Source organism: Rhipicephalus sanguineus, chromosome 4 (assembly GCF_013339695.2).
Source record: "Rhipicephalus sanguineus isolate Rsan-2018 chromosome 4, BIME_Rsan_1.4, whole genome shotgun sequence".
Taxonomy (NCBI): Eukaryota; Metazoa; Arthropoda; class Arachnida; order Ixodida; family Ixodidae; genus Rhipicephalus; species Rhipicephalus sanguineus.
In genome coordinates, this window is record NC_051179.1 from 115,565,457 (window position 1) to 115,586,333 (window position 20,877).

The 20,877-nt window shown below is 44.7% G+C and overlaps 2 protein-coding genes across 2 annotated transcripts in view; both read right to left on the bottom strand.

Moving 5' to 3' along the window:
• Positions 1-73: 73 nt before the first annotated feature.
• On the bottom strand, positions 74-19,313 carry LOC125758105 (uncharacterized). Its single transcript, XM_049414878.1, has 2 exons — positions 18,807-19,313; positions 74-213 (listed from the first exon to the last, which is right to left on the bottom strand). The coding sequence occupies exons 1-2, from the start codon at positions 19,234-19,236 to the stop codon at positions 74-76; spliced, it is 570 nt and encodes a 189-aa protein (XP_049270835.1). The 5' UTR covers positions 19,237-19,313.
• Positions 19,314-19,477: 164 nt separating this feature from the next.
• Positions 19,478-20,877, bottom strand: part of LOC119391530 (monocarboxylate transporter 11-like) — a 41,220-nt gene continuing 39,820 nt past the window's right edge. Inside the window, exons 3-4 of the mRNA XM_049415314.1 lie at positions 19,630-20,018; positions 19,478-19,576 (exon numbers count right to left, since the gene is read on the bottom strand). Coding sequence (XP_049271271.1) covers positions 19,478-19,576; positions 19,630-20,018 — 488 coding nt within the window. The remainder of the gene's footprint in view (positions 19,577-19,629; positions 20,019-20,877) is intronic.

The window sequence follows — 20,877 nt, forward strand, 5'->3', positions numbered from 1 at the left end:
CGCTCAACCATATCAAACTAATGAACAGCAGAACAAATAAAAAATGTCTTCTGAATCTACGGGGGCACTGTTGCTACCGCGAAATCGTGAACTTTTTCGATTTCATTAGATTGATCACTGAAAGTCCAGCAAATAAAGCAAAAGCGACCATCAGTGCCCCGGCCATGATGAAGAAAAGGTCGTCGTAGGAGCCCCACATGTCCCGAAATAAGCCTGTAAAGAACAAAAACAGCACACGTCACCGTTACTTGCAAAGAGAGCACCAAAGCCGTTTAGCCTATGGGTTGAGTTTAATGTCAGCAGCACTTCTTTTTTTTCACGGGAACCGCATTTAACAGAGTCAACGGGCGTGTTAGCGTACGCCGTATAGGAGTTAATGTACCATAGAGCCACCATTATCTGACTGTATAGCCAGTACTGTCTGATATTAGCACATTAACTAAGCTTTGACAAGCACATTAACTAACTAAGCACATTAACTAAGCTTTGACGTTACTGAGTAGTAGCTGACACATAATTTAGATCCTGTTCATCCCAAAGAGACTAATCAGGCTAATTTAATTTACAATCTCATCCCAGCGGAATAGTGCCTTCAATCTATTTCGCGTTGCTCATAATTATCGCCTTTTAAAATATTACTGCATAGAAATATACTGTAGATGTTACGATTTTCAGAAGAAAGTGCTGAAAATGCATGCTGGTCACTTTCCCACAGACATTTGTTAAGGCTTACCAGGCCATACCACGGAATATCTTCAATCATGCTTCTGTGACGGTGCCACTAACATGTTCAAAGTAAATACGCTTTACGTGGTTGCCGAAGTTTCAGTATGCATTGGTGTTCGGAGTAATAATTACCACAAGTCATTCTTGGCAGTATTACTTAAGTAATGAATCTGGTGCAAGATGTTCGCGGCACCTTCCACAGTTCTAACACGCTTACTTTTGCAAAACGTGCAGTAGTAAAGACATTGCAGGAAGCCGACGAAGGTCAAAATATTGCCCACTTTCTGTAATAAACTTTAGTTTGAAGTGAGCGCTCGTCCTGTCTAGTTATTTTTGTGTACCTTGTGTGTTTTGCCCTTCTAAGTACCTTCATAGATTGATTGACGTTTAAGCGCCCACTCGGAAGCCGTTTTCACGCGGGGGCCTTGTCAAAATTAAAAACAAAATCACAACTTTGCCGCGAGGGCGAAGCAATGAATGCGGTAGCAACAAATTGGAATGTTATGCGAAGAACGGCAAGCAGCTCGAAACTCGCAGCGCGCTACTCAAGCAAAAGGACGCACGAGAAGAACACACACAGGAGGAGCGCGAACTAGCAACTGTCACAGCTTGACACTTAAAGCGCGCTGCACAAACACAAAGAAGGGCGCACGAAACAAACGCACAGGTATACGCTGGACGAGCGCGAACTAACAACTGTCACAGTTTCTGCTTCTTTATGTTTGAGGACCGCGCTCCTTTCGCAGACGCGGCCGCTGCAGCGAGCGAAGTGACCTTCGTCACTTCGACGCCAACTCTGAGGTGAAAGCACAAAAGGAACAAACCGCCCCCATCATGACATAAGCGCACGCGCACGGGCGACCACTCCCTGTAGGGCAAAGTACAGGTGGTAGAGGTAGGAGGAGCGCGCCCATCGCAACGAGCGGGCGAAGACCTTTGAAGCGCGCCCTTCGCGGCCATCTCGCTAGTGAAGAAGAGAACACGCCGAAGCGCCCCTGAACTCTGCGTACCGCCAGCGGTAAATGGTGCATATAAATAGCTCGCCGTTAGTATGCTGAAGGGTGCACGCTTCGTGGCCGAGTTGTCTAACGCCGCGCGCTACAGAGCGAGGGGTCGCAGGTTCGAATCCCCGGTCGCGCACTTCGGAAAATGTATTTCTGAATTGTCTGCCTTTGCGGCTTTTATGCATATGTGTACGTGCACATACATATACGTTTCATGACGATGACGCCGACGGCAAAAAAAGCAGCCGAGAGTGTTCATATAGTTGGCAATAAGCATAAGGTATACAGGATGTCTCAGCTAGAGCACCAAGACTTTTAAAAAGACTGTGTTACGCGAAGGAAGCCTAGAACATAATAACTGCTTATTGTAGACGAGTCAGTGGTACAGTCGAGTGCATAATTTTAGAGACCACGGGAGCGCGTGCCGAGGCGCGTCGCTGCGCCTTCTGGCGGCTGCACGGCTCTGTCCGGGAGCGCGTACTGCGCACGCTCGTCGCATATCACCCGGCAGCCTGCCCTTTCGCTCGTTTCAACGGCGCGCATCTCGAAATGATGCGGACGGCGCAAGGTGCCACTTCTGCAGTCGCTGTGCAAGCACCGGTACTCCCGAGCGATAATATAGCGGCGAAAATGCCTCTAATGTAATAGCATGGCTCGAGCGCGCCATGCAATACGCTTCCTTCCTTGATGCAGCGCGGAAAACATGCAGTTTCTCAGCTTTTCTCAAACGGAGTTGCGTGATATGCTCATCTTGCAGTGATGAATTTTGTGCTCTGTCTCGGAGACGTTATGCCAGCTCCATTTCTTGGTGCGAATATCGCGCCTGCAGTGGTATGCGGTAAACCACTGAATATCGCGCGTCCAGAATGAATAGCCAGGAAACGCGATAAATAAACACTTTATTCTTATTATTCTTCTCCTTCAACCCAGGCAAACTTTCCTTTTGTCGAAATAAACTGAATGAATGAATGAATAAAAAAGCCAGAAAAAAAAGAAAACGATAGCAAGAACACGCAAAAGGCAACACTGCTGGCTGAGCTTATTGATTGCCTAACTCGACATTCAAAATGTGATCACGCCGCGGATCGCCTAGGAGTAACGTGCACTATGTGCAGCACGCCGAAACCCGCAAATGATGTGCTGTCGTCACATTAGCGCTCGGCTTTTTTCATTGTCTTCACAGCGACTACAGAAGTGACACCTTGCACCGTCCGCCACGTTTCGAGATGCGCGCCGTTGAAACGAGCAAAAGGACAGGCTGCCGGGTGATATGGGACGAGCGTGCGCAGTACGCGCTCCCGGACAGAGCCGTGCAGCCGCCAGAAGGCGCAGCGACGCGCCTCGGCACGCGCTCCCGTGGTCTCTAAAATTATGCACTCGACTGTACATATCTGAGCTTGAAACAGTGGGAAAAACGTTACCACGGAACAGGAGCACACCGTTTCAGCGCTGACGAACAACTGAATTTTTATTACGGCTGGAGGAGCAATGAATAAAAACGAACATGTGACGTCCCAGAAACATCATAACGAACAGCTTGACCTTAAGACACGTGTCCACTGACCCTTCTATCAAAAGCACATCACAATCACATTTTTAAACCGAGAAAGGCGATTTACTTCCCCTGAAAGAAAACAGAGGGAGTAGTGACGCGCAAAATGTGCATGCCGTCCTCCGTTTGGTCAGTGATAGGTCGGCATCCAGAGAGGACCAGACGCCAACTCAGGAAGCTTTGGAAATTCACACAGGAAATCAAGATTGCGTCATTGCACACTCCGATTCCCTTACGGGGAAGGAAGCCACCTGTCTCGGGTGAAAAATGTGATTGCGATTGTGCTGGAACTGTTAGTGGAGGCGTGTCTTAGGCTATATGCTGTGCTGTATCTGTGACGTCATATGTTCGTTCCTATTTATTACTTGCCAAGTGATAACAAAAATTCATTTTTTAATCAGTACTGTGTCTGCGTGCTCCACGTCTGTTTTCCCGTGTTTTCTTTCTTTCTTGATTTGCTTAGGCCAATATTGAAGTTGTCCAAAATGCTAAAAGTAGACGCTGCCGGGCTGGGCCGTACCATCGATACAGCGCCGCCAACAGTACAACGGAATTTAAAAAACTTTAAAAAGGCCACATGAAAAACAACGAGTACACTTATTTTAGACGGATGAAATGTGCAATTCACGAAAATTAAAGGCAACAAAAACAACATTACAGAGTATGATATGATCCTAAAGCAAATTGAAGAACAACAGATGCGATAGATTTTATGCATTGTTTGTTAGGAAAAAGGAATGCAAACCATGAACAACCTTATAAAGTTTGGAAACCACTTGCATCACAAAACAAAAACAGATTATGGTAATATACCTGTCCTCTGATAGAAATATTTCTCTTACCGCTTTCTTAAAGGTTTGCTTGCAAATCTCAAACTTTAGGAGATATGTAGTTAAGGAGTAGTTGTTTAGGCGGTTAGGAATTTGCTCTGCGAGTTTTTGCTCACCTTTGATTGCAATGTTCTATAACTAAGAAACTACTTGTCAAGGTATACCCTGCCGTTTTTACCCGCCATCTACTTTTGAAGGCAGATTTGTCTATCCAAAATTGCCGCAAACTTTAAGTAATCGTTTATATGTGTGAAATTATCGTGCCGTTAGTATATTAAATTTGCTATCGTGCAGTTTGGCGTTGACCACACGTCCTAAGTTTCCTATTTAACGCAGTGTGTGGTATTGAAGTGTTTGAACTGATGCTAAGTTATAATCAGTAGTCGTCGGCCAAACTAGTTGACGGCGTGTTGATAGAGAATGCATAAGCGCGTTATGTTAATAGTGTTTTACGCTTGTTAACAAATATCGCAGCCTGTTTAGCGAGCCTACAGTACAAACTATATAATTTCTGAGAGACTCGACATGCGGTGACCCCGACACATCTTCCTGAAGTATAGCTGCCAGGAATTTGAGTGTTTTCGCCTGTTCAATGTTTACGTTTTGAAATTTAAACTGGAGCTTGAACTTAAAATGTTTTTCAACTTCTTGGCCCACTACACAGGAGCGAAGGCGCCATCTGTGCTCTGTGCATCCGTATCCTATCTAGCGCGGCTGCAGTGCCTACTTGTGACTGCGGCGCAGAGCGCGCGCAATGTATGGGAACATACACGATTGTTTTGGACTCTTCTGATAAGATTGGGCGCACGACACAAGTAGTCGAGTTTATTCTAGAACGGACATAGCCAGAAACGATAACTCTGAAATCTTAGATTCCACATGTGTAAAAGCCGACCAAGTGCTCCAACGATCAGATTACGACGATCGTGCTGGACTCTATCGTTGCACTGGAAGCGTTATATTGTTTTCCAGGCACATGCTCGCCCAGTAGTTTCATCTTTATAACTGCTCGAACTCGTATTTATCACCGCCACAAGCACGTCGCGATGTAGTGAAAATGTCTGTTCTCTCCGTAACAATATTATCGATGATATAATACTTGTTGGGATTTTACGTCTGAAAACCACGATATCATTATGAGAGACGCCGTAGTGGGGGACTCAAGAAATTTCGACCACCTGGGCTTTTTTAACGTGCACCTGAATACTAAGTACACGGGCCTTACGCATTTGCACCCCCACCGAGAATGCGGTCGCCGCGGCCGGCATTCAATCCCGCGACCTTCGGGTCAGCAGTCGAGCACCATAACCACTAGACCACCGCGGCGGGTAACAATATTATTGAGACACGGTGCATCTAGACGGTAACGTTCTAAATCGTCCTTTTAGAGCGCAGAACCTGAGGCCCCCGTTCCGGCGTTGAGGCGTCGCCCTTGTTGGACCTCGCTGTAGGCACCTGCCTCGCGCGCCCCGAGCCACACGACGCTATTCTGATTTTGCCGAGGCCGGCTGCATTGCTGTGAAACCTTCACCGCCGAAATAAAAAATAAATCTAAAGCGTTATTTGTAGCTGCAGTACGCGCCTTCGAAGCAGACAATAAAATTGAAATAAAATAGTATTATTAACAGAAATCACAAAAAGAAATCTTAAAAGAAATCTTTCAATACCAATGAAGACTAAAACTAAATAGCAGTCTTTAATATTACGCACATACATGCTTCTAATCAATTCATTTCTTACTTTATTTCTTTATTTAGGATTGAAATACAAGCGATAAATTGCATGTGTTATATACAAATACAGAAGGAGGCCTCAAAGTCGCGAGACTGTGAGTGAGACCTCCTATAAAATCATTCATCAGAGATACAACGCAATAGTAAACAGTGGTAAGAATAGGAAAATTAAGAAATACAGAATGTACAGATAAGCACGAAATAGCGAACACAAGTTATACAATATGTGCAGATAAGCTCGAAAAAACTAAGAAAGAAATGAAATAACATTCATTCTATATAATATAAAGCATTATGAATTTATTAAGTGCGAACGCAAGCTTGTTTTAAACATTTAGAGGGATCTGTTTCTAATCTCCAATGGTAAAGAATTCCACAGGGACACAGACTAAAATTTTGTGGTAAGCTTGCCATAATTAGCACTGGGTTTGGGTAAAAGGAAAGTATTAGCCTTTGCAAAACGAGTCTATGACTCATATATCGTGAAATGAAAACATGCACACACCTGCTCTCACATTTCGTAATAGGGTTAATCCACGCCAACTGTCCCAGTCCGGGCGCTCGACAAAAATCAGTTTCTCTAAAAAAATCTGAGAAAATTACGCACATATAGACATTAGCGGTAAAAAATTTTTGGGCTCGTGAGCGCCAGTTGAACTTCACGAAATGTTGGAAAACCAGATACGAAAAAAAAATGCTATAAATTGACCATTCCAGACATTCTTTCAACACTTGCTTTTTTTGCGTTTTTCGAAAATCGTGATTCCATTATATGACAGTTCCTTATAGTAGCTTTATATATTTTACTTTTTAGCGCGTAGGTAAAGTGCAGTAAATTGTCGTGTTTTCAGGAATTTTTTTTTTACAAAAGACAATAATCGATCAAATGCAGAAATTATTTTTATAAAACTCTCCATAAAACTTACTATCACCTAAATTTTGTTTTCCCTGTGTACGGCGCATAGGCTCTCAAATAAAATCCTAAACTTGGCAAAAAGGCTACATTGGACTATGTTGAGACGTCTGTAGCACCCTAAGGTGGTCCAAGAAAAAATAAGCGGAAAAGCGCATACGATTGAGAATCATAACAACTTCGTCCAGAGAAAGTTTCATCAAAGTAGTTTTTGTTTAGTTGAGAAAAATTTTTTTAAAGTTTAGTCCCACCATTGCATTGTTTTGCTGTGGGGGCAATACAAACCAGCATGAATTTGCTGCATAAAAGACGAGCTAGTGTATTCATAGTACATTGTTCTCAGTTCCTTTTTTAGTACTTTATATTGTTTATTACATAACAAGGTGATAACAAACAGAGGTAAAAATATAAATATGCCGTTGGCTTAGGTGCCACAATTCCCCCAAATAGTGAATCGCGTTACGGCAGCGGCGTATAACTACGCCACAAAAACAGTCGGTTGTTGTGATCTCATGACAGCTGTAAAACTGCATGTTACCAGACTGACAAATCCTACTTTAACCAAAAATCTGCTGCCTGCAACCACCCAAATTAGGATGTCAAAAATAGCTTGTCATGTTCCGTCCGTAGGGTCGCGGACGACGTACGGAAAGCGTGAATACAGGCGCGTCGTGACATCGTGCGCCGTCCCTTGCGGAATACATAGATGAACTTCGTATGGATCCGCTATAAACGTTCATTCTCAAGCGTCTTTTCTCTGGATTACATGGACGTTGAGACTTCACTTATTTTGACGCCCGTTGATCCGAGAGCCCCATGCAATAAGTAACGCGATTCATTATTTGGGGGAATTGTGGCACCTAAGCCTAAAGCATGCACCTAAGCCTAAAGCATGATTATATTTTACCTCTGTTTGTTATTACCTTGATATGCAATAAACAATATAAAGTACTAACAAAAGAAACTGAAAACAATGTGCTATGAATACACTAGCTCGTCTTTTATGCAGCAAATTCAGCTGGTTTGTATTGCCCCCCCCCCCAGCAAAACAATGCAATGGTGGGACTAAACTTCAAAAAATGTTTTCTCAACTAAAACAAAATCTACTTTGATGAAACTTTCTCTCGACGAAGTTGTTATGATTTTCAATCCTACGCGTTTTTGCGCTTATTTTTTCTTGAACCACCTGACGGTGCTACAGACGTCTCAACATAGGCCAATGTAGCCTTTTTGCCAAATTTAGGATTTTATTTTAGGGCCTATGCGCCGTACACAGGCAAAACAAAATTTTAGGCGATAGTACGTTTTATGGAGAGTTTTATAAAAAATAATTCCTGAATTTCGTCGATAACTGTGTTTTGTAAAAAAATTCCTGAAAACACGACAATTTACTGAAATTTACCTACGCGCTAAACAATAAAAATATAAAGCTACTATAAGGAAATGTCCTATAATGAAATCACGATACTCGAAAAACGCAAAAAAGCAAGTGTTGAATGAATGCCTGGAATTGTCGATTTATAGCAATTTATTTTTCGTACCTGGTTTTCCAACATTTCATGAAGCTCAAATGGCGCTGACGTGCCCAAAAATTTTTTTACGTTGAAATTATTTTGGAAAAATGCTCTAGATCTAATGCCTATATGTCTGCAATTTTGTCAGATGCTTTTAGAGAAATTGGTTTTTGTCGAGCGCCCTGACTGGACAGTTGGCGTGGAATGACCCATTAGGGAGTATCGTTATCGGCGATGATTTTTTTATCGCGATAGCAGTTATAATGGCACTATAGACTCGTTGGCGTCGGCGCTGCCGTGAGGTTCTGTACAAAGTCCGAAGGCGACAACACTGCTTCGCGCGTCGTATGTTCCCTGTGCTAGTGAAAGCGTGTGTGGGCAGCCGACGATCGCAGCTCAAGTGAAGGTGAAACGCACCGGCCGTCCTCCGGCAATGGGGAGCACCAGAAGGGTGTTTCGTCAAGAACTGCCCAATTTGATTGGTCGCACGCGCCCGGTCTTGACAGTGATCAGAAGACGGCTTATACCTTTTGTACGTGCTGTCTGTGTTGAGGCGATGACAGCAAGGTCAGTTCGCTCGCTGAAGCGGGCGCATTTCCTTATGCTCGCGTTTTGTTGAGTCAGGTCGGATCTTAAAGCAACTAGCTGCTAGCCTTACTTCGTACTGCCACACTCGATTATGTTGCTATTTTTATGCAACCGGCCCGTTGCACGTGCAACCACTGCCTTGCGCTGGTCGCACCAGAATTTCTCGAAACGTACCCGACTATTTTAGAATGTTCCGATAAGATTGCACGCACAACACGAACACCAGAGTTTATTCTGGAACTAACGCGGCCACAAGCGATAACGCTGGAATCTTCGATGCCGCATGTGTAAACGTCGAGCCGCGTTACGGCCGATCAGATTACCGACAACCGTGATGGCCGCTCTCGGTGCGCTTTGAGTGGTGCTTCTTTTTACTGAGAACAAGCCCACCCAATGAAGCGTTTCATCTGTATCGCCTGCGTTTTGCTTTATTGACCGTCACAACTACGTGAGAGTATTTTGATAGCACTACTTCATTTGGCTGGCTAGTTGTTGCTGATAAGTTGACCAAGTCGAAACTACTGCGAATTGTTTACCGGTGGTCTGAATAATCTTAAAGGGGCCCTGCAACACTTTTTGAGCAGGGTCAAAACGCGCTGCCAATCGGTAGCCGAGGCTCCCAAGAACACGCGAGCCAAATATTATAGCGAAGCGCGCGGCCTGGAATTTACAATAAATTCTCAAAATCAGCTGAAAATCGCTCCCTCTTCTCTCGACAAATGATGTATTAGTCCGCAAAATATGACGCGACTGTCGGCAGCTCCACCATTGGCTGCTGTTATAATCACGATAACACCCTCATTATCACCTTCGTTGTTAATTTTGAGTTCGATAAGTAGATAATATGTATGTTTATATTGTGTTATGCCGTTAAAACAACGAACAAACATTAATATTAGCACTTCCGGTCTCACCGGCAGCTCGTCTGCTCGTAGTTGCGTGGTTGCGTTTTCTTCACCGTGCGCATTGCTGAAATCGTGAATATTTCTGTGCTTTTTACCATCGCCGGTTGCCGTTGAGAGTGGCAGCCGTTCGAGTGTTGCCTCGTCAGCTGGAAACTGCATCGTCGGCACGTTTTCACGACCGACCGAGGCAGGGGTGCAGCATTTCTCCGAAAACAATGCTGGCGCCGGCGAGTTTAGGATACCTATGTTCGCTGTATGGCGAGAGTCCCGTTCGCTGTCTGTTCAGTATGTCATCGAGCCGTACCTCGGCGTAGCCTCCCCGTAGTCTCACGTTCCCGAGAAACCCCGACACAGCAACCAAGCAGACTCAAATTTTCACGGTAGCTGCAGACAGCCGGGGGATGGGTCCGCGCCGGCCCGATGCCCCACGATCCTTTCTTCTAGTCGTTTGTTCTTTGTTGTCAGCCCGCACTCGCTGTGCGCCTGCATTCGAAGAGCAAACAGCATCGAAGTGCCCACCCACCGGCTTAAATGCTGTCAATCCAGTATCCCGACTGGGAGAAGGGTGCACGCAGCTTTGCCGTGTTGAATACGATTCAAGCGCGAGCAGTGCGACGAGGCGGTGTATCGGAGTGTGGGTCGAAACCCATCTCAGCTGTCATTCGTTCCAAACGCGCACGCAGGTTTGCGTCCATGGTTGGCAGAGCGATGAAAACATTACGGCAGTTCGAGGTGCACATCCAACATCAAACCGACTCGCAATTTTCAAGCCCGCGCGATACACGGTGCGATGGGCTCCGCTCGACGAGGGCCACGCAAGCCGACCGGAAGTGGCGCCACAGACCACGTGGTTGCGCCCAGACGCCAGAGAGAAAAAAATGAAGAAAAGAAATTCCGCCGGCACTGACGTAACTCTTGGGCACCTCCTCGCACCTCCGCGCTCCCTCCCTCCACGCCCCGCGCAGCTTTCCACGCGCTGCCGGCGTTGAGCAGAGGAAGAAAGCTGCGGAACGTGGTTTCTATAATTTCGTAACACCCCTTAGACTTGACGGATTCGAAAACTTTTTGCGGCATATGACTCGTGAAGAGTCATACGTCAATAATGAGACTATTCCAATACAACTCAGAAAGGTGTTGCAGGGCCCCTTTAAGCGTAACAATATTTTTTTAACGCGAAAGTGCTTTACGCCGGGGTCCACCACGGCTCCACTGACGTGCTTCCGTCACGGATATGACGCTTTAAATATACACTAACCGAGTTCAGAGTTCTTTATTTTCAGAGTTCAGAGTTCTTCATTTGCACATGATAATGGTATTTACAATGGGGATTGTACAGATACAGAGGGGGGTCCCAAAGTCAACAGACTGTACAGGGGACCTCTCATAAGAAATGAGTAAACAAAGGTATGTTTAATGCAGTTAAATATGTTCACGAAGTAAACACTCAAAATGGCAAAGAGAAAACTAGAAGAAAAAAATTCACAGCATATCCACGGGTGAATGATGAAGAGCTTGGGCGAAGCCCCTGAAGCAATCATGGTTACACCATGAAATCTTCAGTGGTTTCGCCCAGCAGTAATCAAAGCGATAGCCCAGTACATCGTCAAAAACGTGACAAACACTGCATATATTTATACAAGAAATTTTATTAATCGTAAGTGGTAGCTAGACGTGGCTTCCGTTCCCCCTTCATTATAGCGGATTTATGGTCGGTGAGGTGATGGATCGGTGATGGGTCGTATTGGGATGTTTGCAAAGACGAAGTAGTGGGCAGTGTGCAAAGGTGGCTTCCGTTCCCCCTTCATTATAACGGCTTTATGGCCGGTCAAGTAATGGATCGGTGATGGATCGTAGTGGGATGTTTGCAAAGACAAAGTAGAGGGCAGTTTGCAAAGGATCGGTGATGGGTCGTAGTGGGATGTTTGCAAAGACGGAGTGGGCCGTTTGCAAAAATGGTTACGCCGGACAACGGAGACGTGACAAGGTTAGACTAAGAGGAGCTTCGCCTCTAAAAATCTCGTTGCCGGGAGTCGAACCTACGACTTTAGGAGCTTGAAGCGTACCAACGCTCCAATAACGTAGAAATCAAGGGTGTTCCTGTTGATGAAGAGCCAATAGCTATCACTAAAAAGATTGGCGAACTAGTTGCAGAAGAAGTACAAGAGTCTGACATTGATGTGTGCCACAAAGTGCCGACAGCTAAGCATAATGAGCATAATATAATTGTTCGATTTGTACGCCGCATCAAGAGGAACAGTTTCCTTGCTAAAGCAAGAAAGAAAAAAATTGACACCAGAATGCTTGGTTTTGATGAAAATCGCCCAGTGTTCATCAGTGAGCACTAGACAAGGCAAGGCAAACAGTTACTGAGTGCTGCGAAACAAAAGAAGAATGAGGTTGGTTGGAAATACGTGTGGACCACTGGAGGGAAAGTAATGGCCAGGCGTAATGAAACATCTCCTGTTCTCCATATTTATAGCATTGATGACATCAGCAAGATGGTTACCTCATCTTATTCACTCAAAGCCTTTTCTTTTTTACTTTTTTCAGTATAGTCATGGCTTCAATCGATAAATGTCTCTACCATGATTACGTTTCCTTTAGAAAGACATCTGCCGGGCTTGAAAAACATATTTCAGTCTTTCACTTAAACGCGCAAAGTTTAAAGAATAAGCAAGATAAAGTTGAAGAGTTGCTTCAACAGATCGAAACCGATCTCGATGTGCTTCTTTTTACTGAAACGTGGCTTTCTGGTAAGGACTACCCCTTCCTGCTTGATAACTACAACTATCGCGGACTAAACCGCCCCTATGCTCGGGGTGGCGGCTTGGCTGCCTATGTACGAAATGACCTGAATTCGGAGATAATTTCGGATTTCTCTCTGAATAATCAAAACATTGAATGCCTCACTATTTGTCTTAAAACAGTAACATTTTCAGTACTTTACAGACCACCTTGCGGAAACAAAAAAGATTCCTTTTCCTATATGAATAAACTTCTATCTTACCTCAGCGAAACAGGCAGAATGTTCGCCATACTAGGTGATACGAACATAGATATGATGGCTGAAAATGCAACAACTAGAGAATATAAGCAGTTGATGTAATCCTACGCATGCTCGAATATTATAACCCTGCCAATACGAGTGACCGCTTCTAGTGCCACCCTATTAGATGTTTGTATCACCAATGTACATGCTCCTACTGTGACTGCCGGTGTCATGTCCGTTGACATAAGTGATCATCTTCCAATTTTTTTGTTTTCTGCCCTGCTCCAAGAAATTCAAGCGTAACACCTTTTCCTATCCCCTTATTGATACAACGACACTAGCCCTATTTCGCTCACTTATTAGTGAAATAAATTGGGAATCTGAACTGATTGAAAGTGACCCGAATAAGGCGTACAAGTCATTCTTTGATAAACTGATTGTTAGCTACGATAAAGCCTCCCCGCAACATAGTGTTATAAAACGACCTAAAAGAATTAGGAAACCGTGGGTTAATGCTGCGCTTCTTACAAAAATTAAAAGGAAAAATCAAATGTACCACACATTCATTAAAACGCGGGATATCAATCAATTAGCCGAATTTAAGGCTTATCGTAACCAAGTAAATTCAGAGCTAAGAAAAGCGAAGGAAAAATATTATGAAAAGGTTTTTTTCCCGTATATATACGAATCCAAGAAAAATTTGGCTAGAAATTAAAAAGCTGTCTGAAGTGAATGGTACTTGTGAAGACGTACGAATATCTTCGGTAAATGGTACTCTTACAGACGATGAAGCCGTCAGTACCCTAAATAGTCACTTTGTTGAATGCTGTAACAGTACTTCCTTTGAAAATCCAGAGGATGTAAGACTCACTGTAGCGAAACAATCTATGCCAAATTCTTTTGTATTATTTCCTACGACTGCAGGTGAAGTAGAAAGGGTAATCGGTAGTTTTAAGTGCAATGCAGCTGCAGGATTTGACGGTATACTGACATCTCCCATAAAATACGTATCCGACATCATATCTACAGTCCTAGCCCACATTATCAATAGAATGTTCGAATGCGGAATTTTCCCAAGCAAACTTAAAATAGCCCGCGTCTCCCCAATTCACAAAGGGGGGCGCAGACTACTCTGTAAACAATTTCCGACCTATTTCAATACTACCGCTCTTTTCAAAACTTTTTGAGGCTGTTATAAACTCACGACTGGAAGGATTTTTAAACAATTATGCTAAATTAGTACATCTAGTATGGATTTCAGAAAAATAAATCATGTGAGGATGCACTCCTCAAAATAAAACATCAAATACTACAAAATATTGAAAATCGTTTATACACGGTCAGTTTATTCCTGGACCTGCGTAAAGCATTTGACAGTGTGAATCACGAAATACTGTTATCTAAACTTCATAGCTATGGGATACGCGGTACAACTTTAGATCTCATGCGAGGCTACCTAACGGATCGTTTTCAGTATGTTTCACTCAATCAGGTCACCTCTCCACATCTTAAAATACGGACTGGCGTACCGCAGGGATCGATACTTGGCCCAGTATTATTTAACATATACATTAATGAGCTCCCAAACATTTCCCCTGCACCGAACATAGTCGTGTATGCGGATGACACGAACCTTTTCTTTTCAAATGCATCCCTACAACAGATTGAAAAAGACATTAATGATTATTCAGATTTTTTATCTGACTGGCTGAACTTAAACAAACTTGAATTAAATGTTAGCAAAACTGAGTATATAATATTTAAACCGATAAGTAAGCCAATGCCTGTTAATATCACTGTTTATTTAAAGGAAAGCAGATAGAACAGGTAGCAACGCAAAAGTTTTTGGGGGTGTGGTTTCAAGAAAACCTCTCTTGGGACAATCATGTCAATAAACTCAGCAGCGACCTAAGTAAAGTAGTAGGCTCTATGTACAAAATTAGTAGTCTTATACCACTAACACTAAAGAATGCAATGTACCACGCCCTCTTTTACTCAAAACTGAGCTATTGTGCATTAATACGGGGAACAACTGCAAAAAACTACGACAAATTAATAAAACTACAGAAAAGGGTAACACGATGCTTCGAAAACTATCATGGTAGACCACGAGACTTACCCAGACACAATCCTTTTGATAAACACTCATTAATCAAGGCAAATCAAATTTACCATTACAGATTACTTTTGAACATAAAAAAGCACAGGCACCATGTTAGTAACCTACCCATTTCTTCCCCTCGATATAAATTACGCCACCAAATGAGAATGCCGCCACTCATGCGAACTAACTACGAGCGTCAGGACCTAGAATATCAAATACCCCGGCTATTAAGCATTGTTGAGAATCACATAGATTTTCATGCCCCCCGCTTTAAACAATTTGTAAAAAACTTCCTGTTACATTCAACGATAACTTATCAATAAAATATATCTCACTAATCTTTTTTCTGTACACCGCATACACATGTTCTTTTTTCCGATTTGAGTTGAAATTTGAAAGTTCACAATTTAATGCGTATATGTATATGTTCTTGAAGTGTTTGTATGATATGTTTGTTTTTCATGAAGTATCGTGAAGTGTTTTCATGTAAGATGTCTACCTGTATTGCTTTATTTGAAGTGATAATGATGCACATGCATTTTTGATTTCTCTGGTTGCTCCATTGTTTGTACTCGCTTCGAAAACGTGTACATGCACGCCGAATGCGCATAGGAGTAAGAGCCTCTGTCAGGCAATATGGCCTTTAGCTCTTACCCCTATTTCTGTATCAGAAAAAAACAAATAAACTTCAAACTTCAAACGACCCCTTGCTCCGCAGCGCGCGGCGCGAAACCACTCGGCCACGAAGCCTACGTTTTTCAGCTTACTAACGGCGAGCTATTTATGCACGCCCTTTACCGTTGGCGGTACTCGGAGCTCGGTGACTTCAGCGTGTTCTTGTTATTACTAGCGAGATGACGCGAAGGGCGCGCTTTAAAGGTCTTTGCCCCGCGCGTCGCGGTGCATTTGATGGGGGCCATTTGTACGTCTTGTGCTTTCACCGCAAGTTTCTGTTGACAAAGTGGTTGCTTGGGCGAGTTGGTACGACATACTTCACATAAAAAACAGCGCTAAAAAACGGCGGACAAGAGAAAGAAGGACACAGACGGCGCCGCCGTCTGTGTCCTTCTTTCTCTTGTCCGCCGTTTTTTTAGCGCTGTTTTTTATGTGAAGTATTTCTGTTGACGATACAGAGAGCACGAAGGTCACTTCGCTGGCTGCAGCGGCCGCGTTTCCGAAAGGAGCGCGCTGCTCGCACACAAAGAAGTAACAATTGTGACAGTTGTTAGTTCGCGCTCGTCCTGTATATATTCTTTTCGTGCGTCCTTTCTGCTTTAGAGCGCGCTGCAAGTTTCGAGCTGCTTGCCGTTATTCGCGTGACATTACAATTTGTTGCTATAGCATTCATTACTTCGCCCTTGCTGCGAAAACAATGCACATGATAAACGCTCAACTACTCCTGTGAAGACATGTTTCACTTTCGTGTGATGCCGATTCCTATGAAATGGGGATCAGCCATGTTTTTTTATATTCATTATTGTCACGTGAAAGACACACACGCACAGCTTTCCCTCTTGATGCAATAAAAAAGCTTTAGCTAATCACAAAGCGAGCTCGCCGAATAATTGCTATATTATTAGCGACATCAGTTCGAAAATTAACAACATGGCTTCTACAAAAGACCCGCCGGAGTGGCCATGGTGTTACGGAGTTGAGATCAAAGCCACGTGTTCATCTCCATGCGCCGTAGCTGCATTTCATGGAGGAGAAGTCCGAAACCGTTCGCACAATGACATTTGAGTGCACACTAGATAACGTGATGTGATCGACGTTAAGATTCTACCACAGGGTCACCCAAAGATCATGAATTTCGCAAGTGAAATCTAAGAACTTAAGTATGTTTTAGTGCAGGTACACTTTCGCTGAGCATTTTGGTCTTCGGACCCCCCAAACGACGGATAGCTAAAGGTGCTGATCTGGAGCGATTCTAACTATTGCAGTAATTTTAGCTTTCGCGGGCGTCTAGTAAGCTCTTCCTCATTATGTTCAGGTATCAACATGCAGTCAGTGTTAGATGTGTCAAAGACAGTGTAGTCGCGCTGGCGTATTTGAGGCTTCAAGAGCATTATTAGGGGTGTGCGAATAGTGAAATTTCATCTCGAATCGAATTCGAATCGAATAGTGCCGAATAGTGACCAATAATATCGAATATCGAATCGAATATCGAATAGTATATTTACACGAAACCTGAACCGCCATCTACGGCATGACAAAGGAAAAATCACTGACTCTACAACGTGGCGACAGCTTTATTACGCGCTTGTTCGGGAGATTTTTTTTTTCACCGTTTATAGGCGCGCAAGCATGTTTATAGAGGAGCCGCCATCCCACTGAGTAAGCAGCGCCACTCCTAACCTCCTAATGGCAAACAGAAGGGGGTACGGTAGCTAGTTTTTTTTTCTCCTATGGCAGCGTAATACGGCTCATCTTACAGTGGTAATGTTGTGCTTCATCGCAATGGGTGCTGTGGGCCTAAAAATCTTCGGGTGCCCTTTCACAGCAGCGTTTTAATTGCGCGCAAGAACGACGGGAGTTTCTGAACGAGCGGTGCGGTGCGGTGCGGCTGTGGCGACAGCACAGCGTGAACAAATTTTCACATGTGAAGCCAATCACCGAGGGCCTTGCGGGCCAAAGTCGGGACGTTTTACGGAGCTTGCGGCATACGCGACCGAACTACGCAAAAAGTTCGTGGATTGTTTTCGGAAGCGAAGTTGTGAAGGGCTTGACAGTTATCTCATGTGTTCTTTCTTTTTTTTTACGTACGCGAATGACATAATCTCCTTTAAAATAAACATGCGCTCGCTTTCGAACCATGATATCAGTGAAAGTTTTAAGGAAACGCCTACTGCAACGACGCTAGCGTTAGCTTTAACCACCCCACTCTAACCAAGTTGCACCGTTTGCCTTTGTCGCGCTTTAGGTATTCGCACTGTCGAATAATTCGAAACTTCGAATACTAGCTATTCGAAAGTCGAATCGAATTATGCGATTAGCTATTATTCGATTGGAATTCGAAACTCGAATATTCGCACACCCCTACATAATATGTTCATCTGCCTTTGCCAAGCTGCTTCATCTTAAGATCCGCAGTCAAACCAGAAACCATTATCGTTAACATAGGGTTATTTCTAAGACTTGTAGCTTGGCGTTGCGTCTACGCACTACAGACATACTCCCACTGCAGCAATTACGCATGCATTTGTGTCCTTTATAATATTATCGTCGTTTTGGGACATAAAACCCCAACAATTGTCAATACGCATGCATCTGTTTTAGATCGTACGGCAGGGTATATTCACCCTTATGGTGCCGCATGGTAGACCGAGTTATAAAAAGCTTCGAAACATTCCACAGACGACCAAATTTTTTAACAAAATGAGTTTTATGCAAAGTTATAATATTAAATGACGTCAGAATTTTCACTGTAATTTGAGCCTACATTCCAACGTCTGTTATGAAGCCTTTGGGCTGCGTAATAGCAAGAGTACAACCGATTGTCACCTGTTTGCTTTTCAGCCTGCTGCGTACTCGCCTTGCGTGTCCCCACTTCATTAGTATGGGCGTCGAGAGACGTTTTGCTATGAGGGCCCTTGGAGAGGTTTTACGCATCAATCCGCTTAAACGTCAACACCTGAAGTTGTTAAAGAAAAATGCGTTCAATTCGTCTTCTTTACTGCCACCATTCTAATTTCTTTCTCTGTCTTAACACGCCCATAGACGCGAACAACACGCAATATATTCGGCTGCAATAGGCACAGATACCATGCGGCCACAACCTGACTTTGTATTCAGTCAATTCAGATGTGAAGCATGAGCAGTGTTCCGCCTTCCACTGCCGGTTTGAGCGTTGTGCAACTTTGGGGGCATGGAACGTTGATACTTTGCTGAAAACACGAATTATGTTAGCAAAGCTCGCACGTTTCTTGATAGCTGCTAGAAGATATTTACCTATGAGGGTGGGCGTCGTGAAGGACCCCACTGCCGCAGCGGCAGACATGAAGCCGAGAGCCATAGGCAAGTTCTCTCCTCCAGCTGCCGTTGACAAACTTTCCGAGAGGCCAACGTTGATGTAGCCGCAAGGTAGCCCCAAGGCCAGCGCGACCATCCAAAAGCCTATCTTCTCCGTTAGGAAGGCTAGGCCGCCAGCGAGCACCGAGGCTACAAAGTAAGAGCCGGCTAAGAGCACGGGAGTGGAGAGTACGTTGCAGTCAGTAAGGAGTGGGATTACGAGCCTACACAGAGCGTCTGTCACCGAGAAAAAAGTGAGCACATGCAGCGCGTCACCTTGGTCCACTCCGCTATCTACACAATAGTCTACGATCACTGTAAGGTATGTATCCAGGAAAAAGCAGTAAGCCCAGAAAGAATACGCGATCATGTAAAATTGCGGCGTTCTGGTCACAACTACGGCGCTCTTACAAAGAGCCGTCCATCTTGACGAACTCGGCCCTGGTGGGATTGCAGCTCGCCTCAGTAATGGCTTCTGTTTGACTGGATTCACTTCCGTGCTTCCCCGGGCAGAAAGTTTTACTGGAACGGAAGACGCCATTATGTCGTGCAGCTCGGCAAGGCTCTTTCGACTGTTGGTCTTGCTTGGCCACGTGCCCGATAGCGGATTGCTAGCCCTTGGATGAGGACTTAAGGTTCCAAATAAAAAATTGTTGTTCAGGCCGCTCTTCAATATGCTGCTTGTTTCTGTCGGTCCCGTGCCCGAGGTCCTAAGAGAATGGCTGCTCCTCAGAATCGTACATGGGCGTGAGTGGTCGCCAACATTGCTTTGCGAGAGGCTGTCCACGCTTTGGCAAACAGCGGGCAGGGAGCCGTGTTTGTCAGTACGATGTGCTCTTGAGCGGGGCGACAATTTCGGCTTTGTCGTTGATTCAGCGGCTTCCCACTGTCGGCACGTTTCTTCCGTGGTATTGGGAAGACGAGTGCGAAGCAGGAATCCGAATGCTGGAATGTTGAGCATGCATGCTCCCGTGAGTAGCAGTGTGCCGCGTAGCCCGTGCTCCTCGAGGGCGTAGTCGAATATTGCGGGAAATATAAATGACGCCGCGGGAGCTCCCGTCATCACGACACCCAGTGCGAGTCCTCGCCGCGAGGAAAAGTAGTCCGCAAGACCGACCACGCTGCAGTTGAAGATGATTCCTTGCCCAGTGCCTGCAGCAAAGCAAGAACTTGCCGTAAAAACCACTGTTTCGGCTTAGAAGATCTGAAATTTGGGCTCGTTTGTTGTAATTCATACTTGAACAAGTATCTCGAAAGACAAGGACACAAGAGACCACACGTGCGCTAAGCGCTCACCTGGTCTTGCTGCCCCTTCTTGCGTACTTCGGCGCTACCTGTTCAAAATTATGATGGTCCCATCTCTTCGTTCCAAAAGGTTAAAGGATCAAGAAATATCATTTTACTGCCAGTGATTTCTCGTAATCACGGTGTAAGAAAAACAAGGTGTTGACACTTTCCGCCCGACGCGACGGAGAGCGCGTCCAGATAATGTTCGGCTATAGTACATGCACCGGCCGCAGTTTCGTGGGGAGCGCTGCGACTTAGGGTACGATAGGATGCCTTGATGCGCGTCGGACGCCTGTTTTTCTTTTTGTTTTTCTTCTTGCTTTTTTTTCTTAAAGCGCCGTGCACGCTAGCAACTAGAGCTAGAAACGCATGCCGCGTTTTTCACGACCGAAAAACGTCACATGTGGCCGCAGCTGCCTCCACGGCATGGTGTCAGAAAAATAAATTATGCTTCTTACACCGTGGTTCTGACGCTGCGTTCTCAGGTACGCAACGCCGTTACGGACTCTACATGCGCAGCTCGTCGGCGTAGTACATGCGCCGGCCGCAGTTTCGTGTGGGGGCGCTGCGACGAAGGGACCGAAAGCGCCGAACATCATCTGGATGCGCCGTGGAGCGGAGTGTCCAGATACCTGAATTATTTTAGGGGCGTAGCTCCTCTTAGTCTAACCTTGTCACGTCTCTGTTGTCCGGCGTATCTCCCGGCAGCCGGCAGTAAACGGCA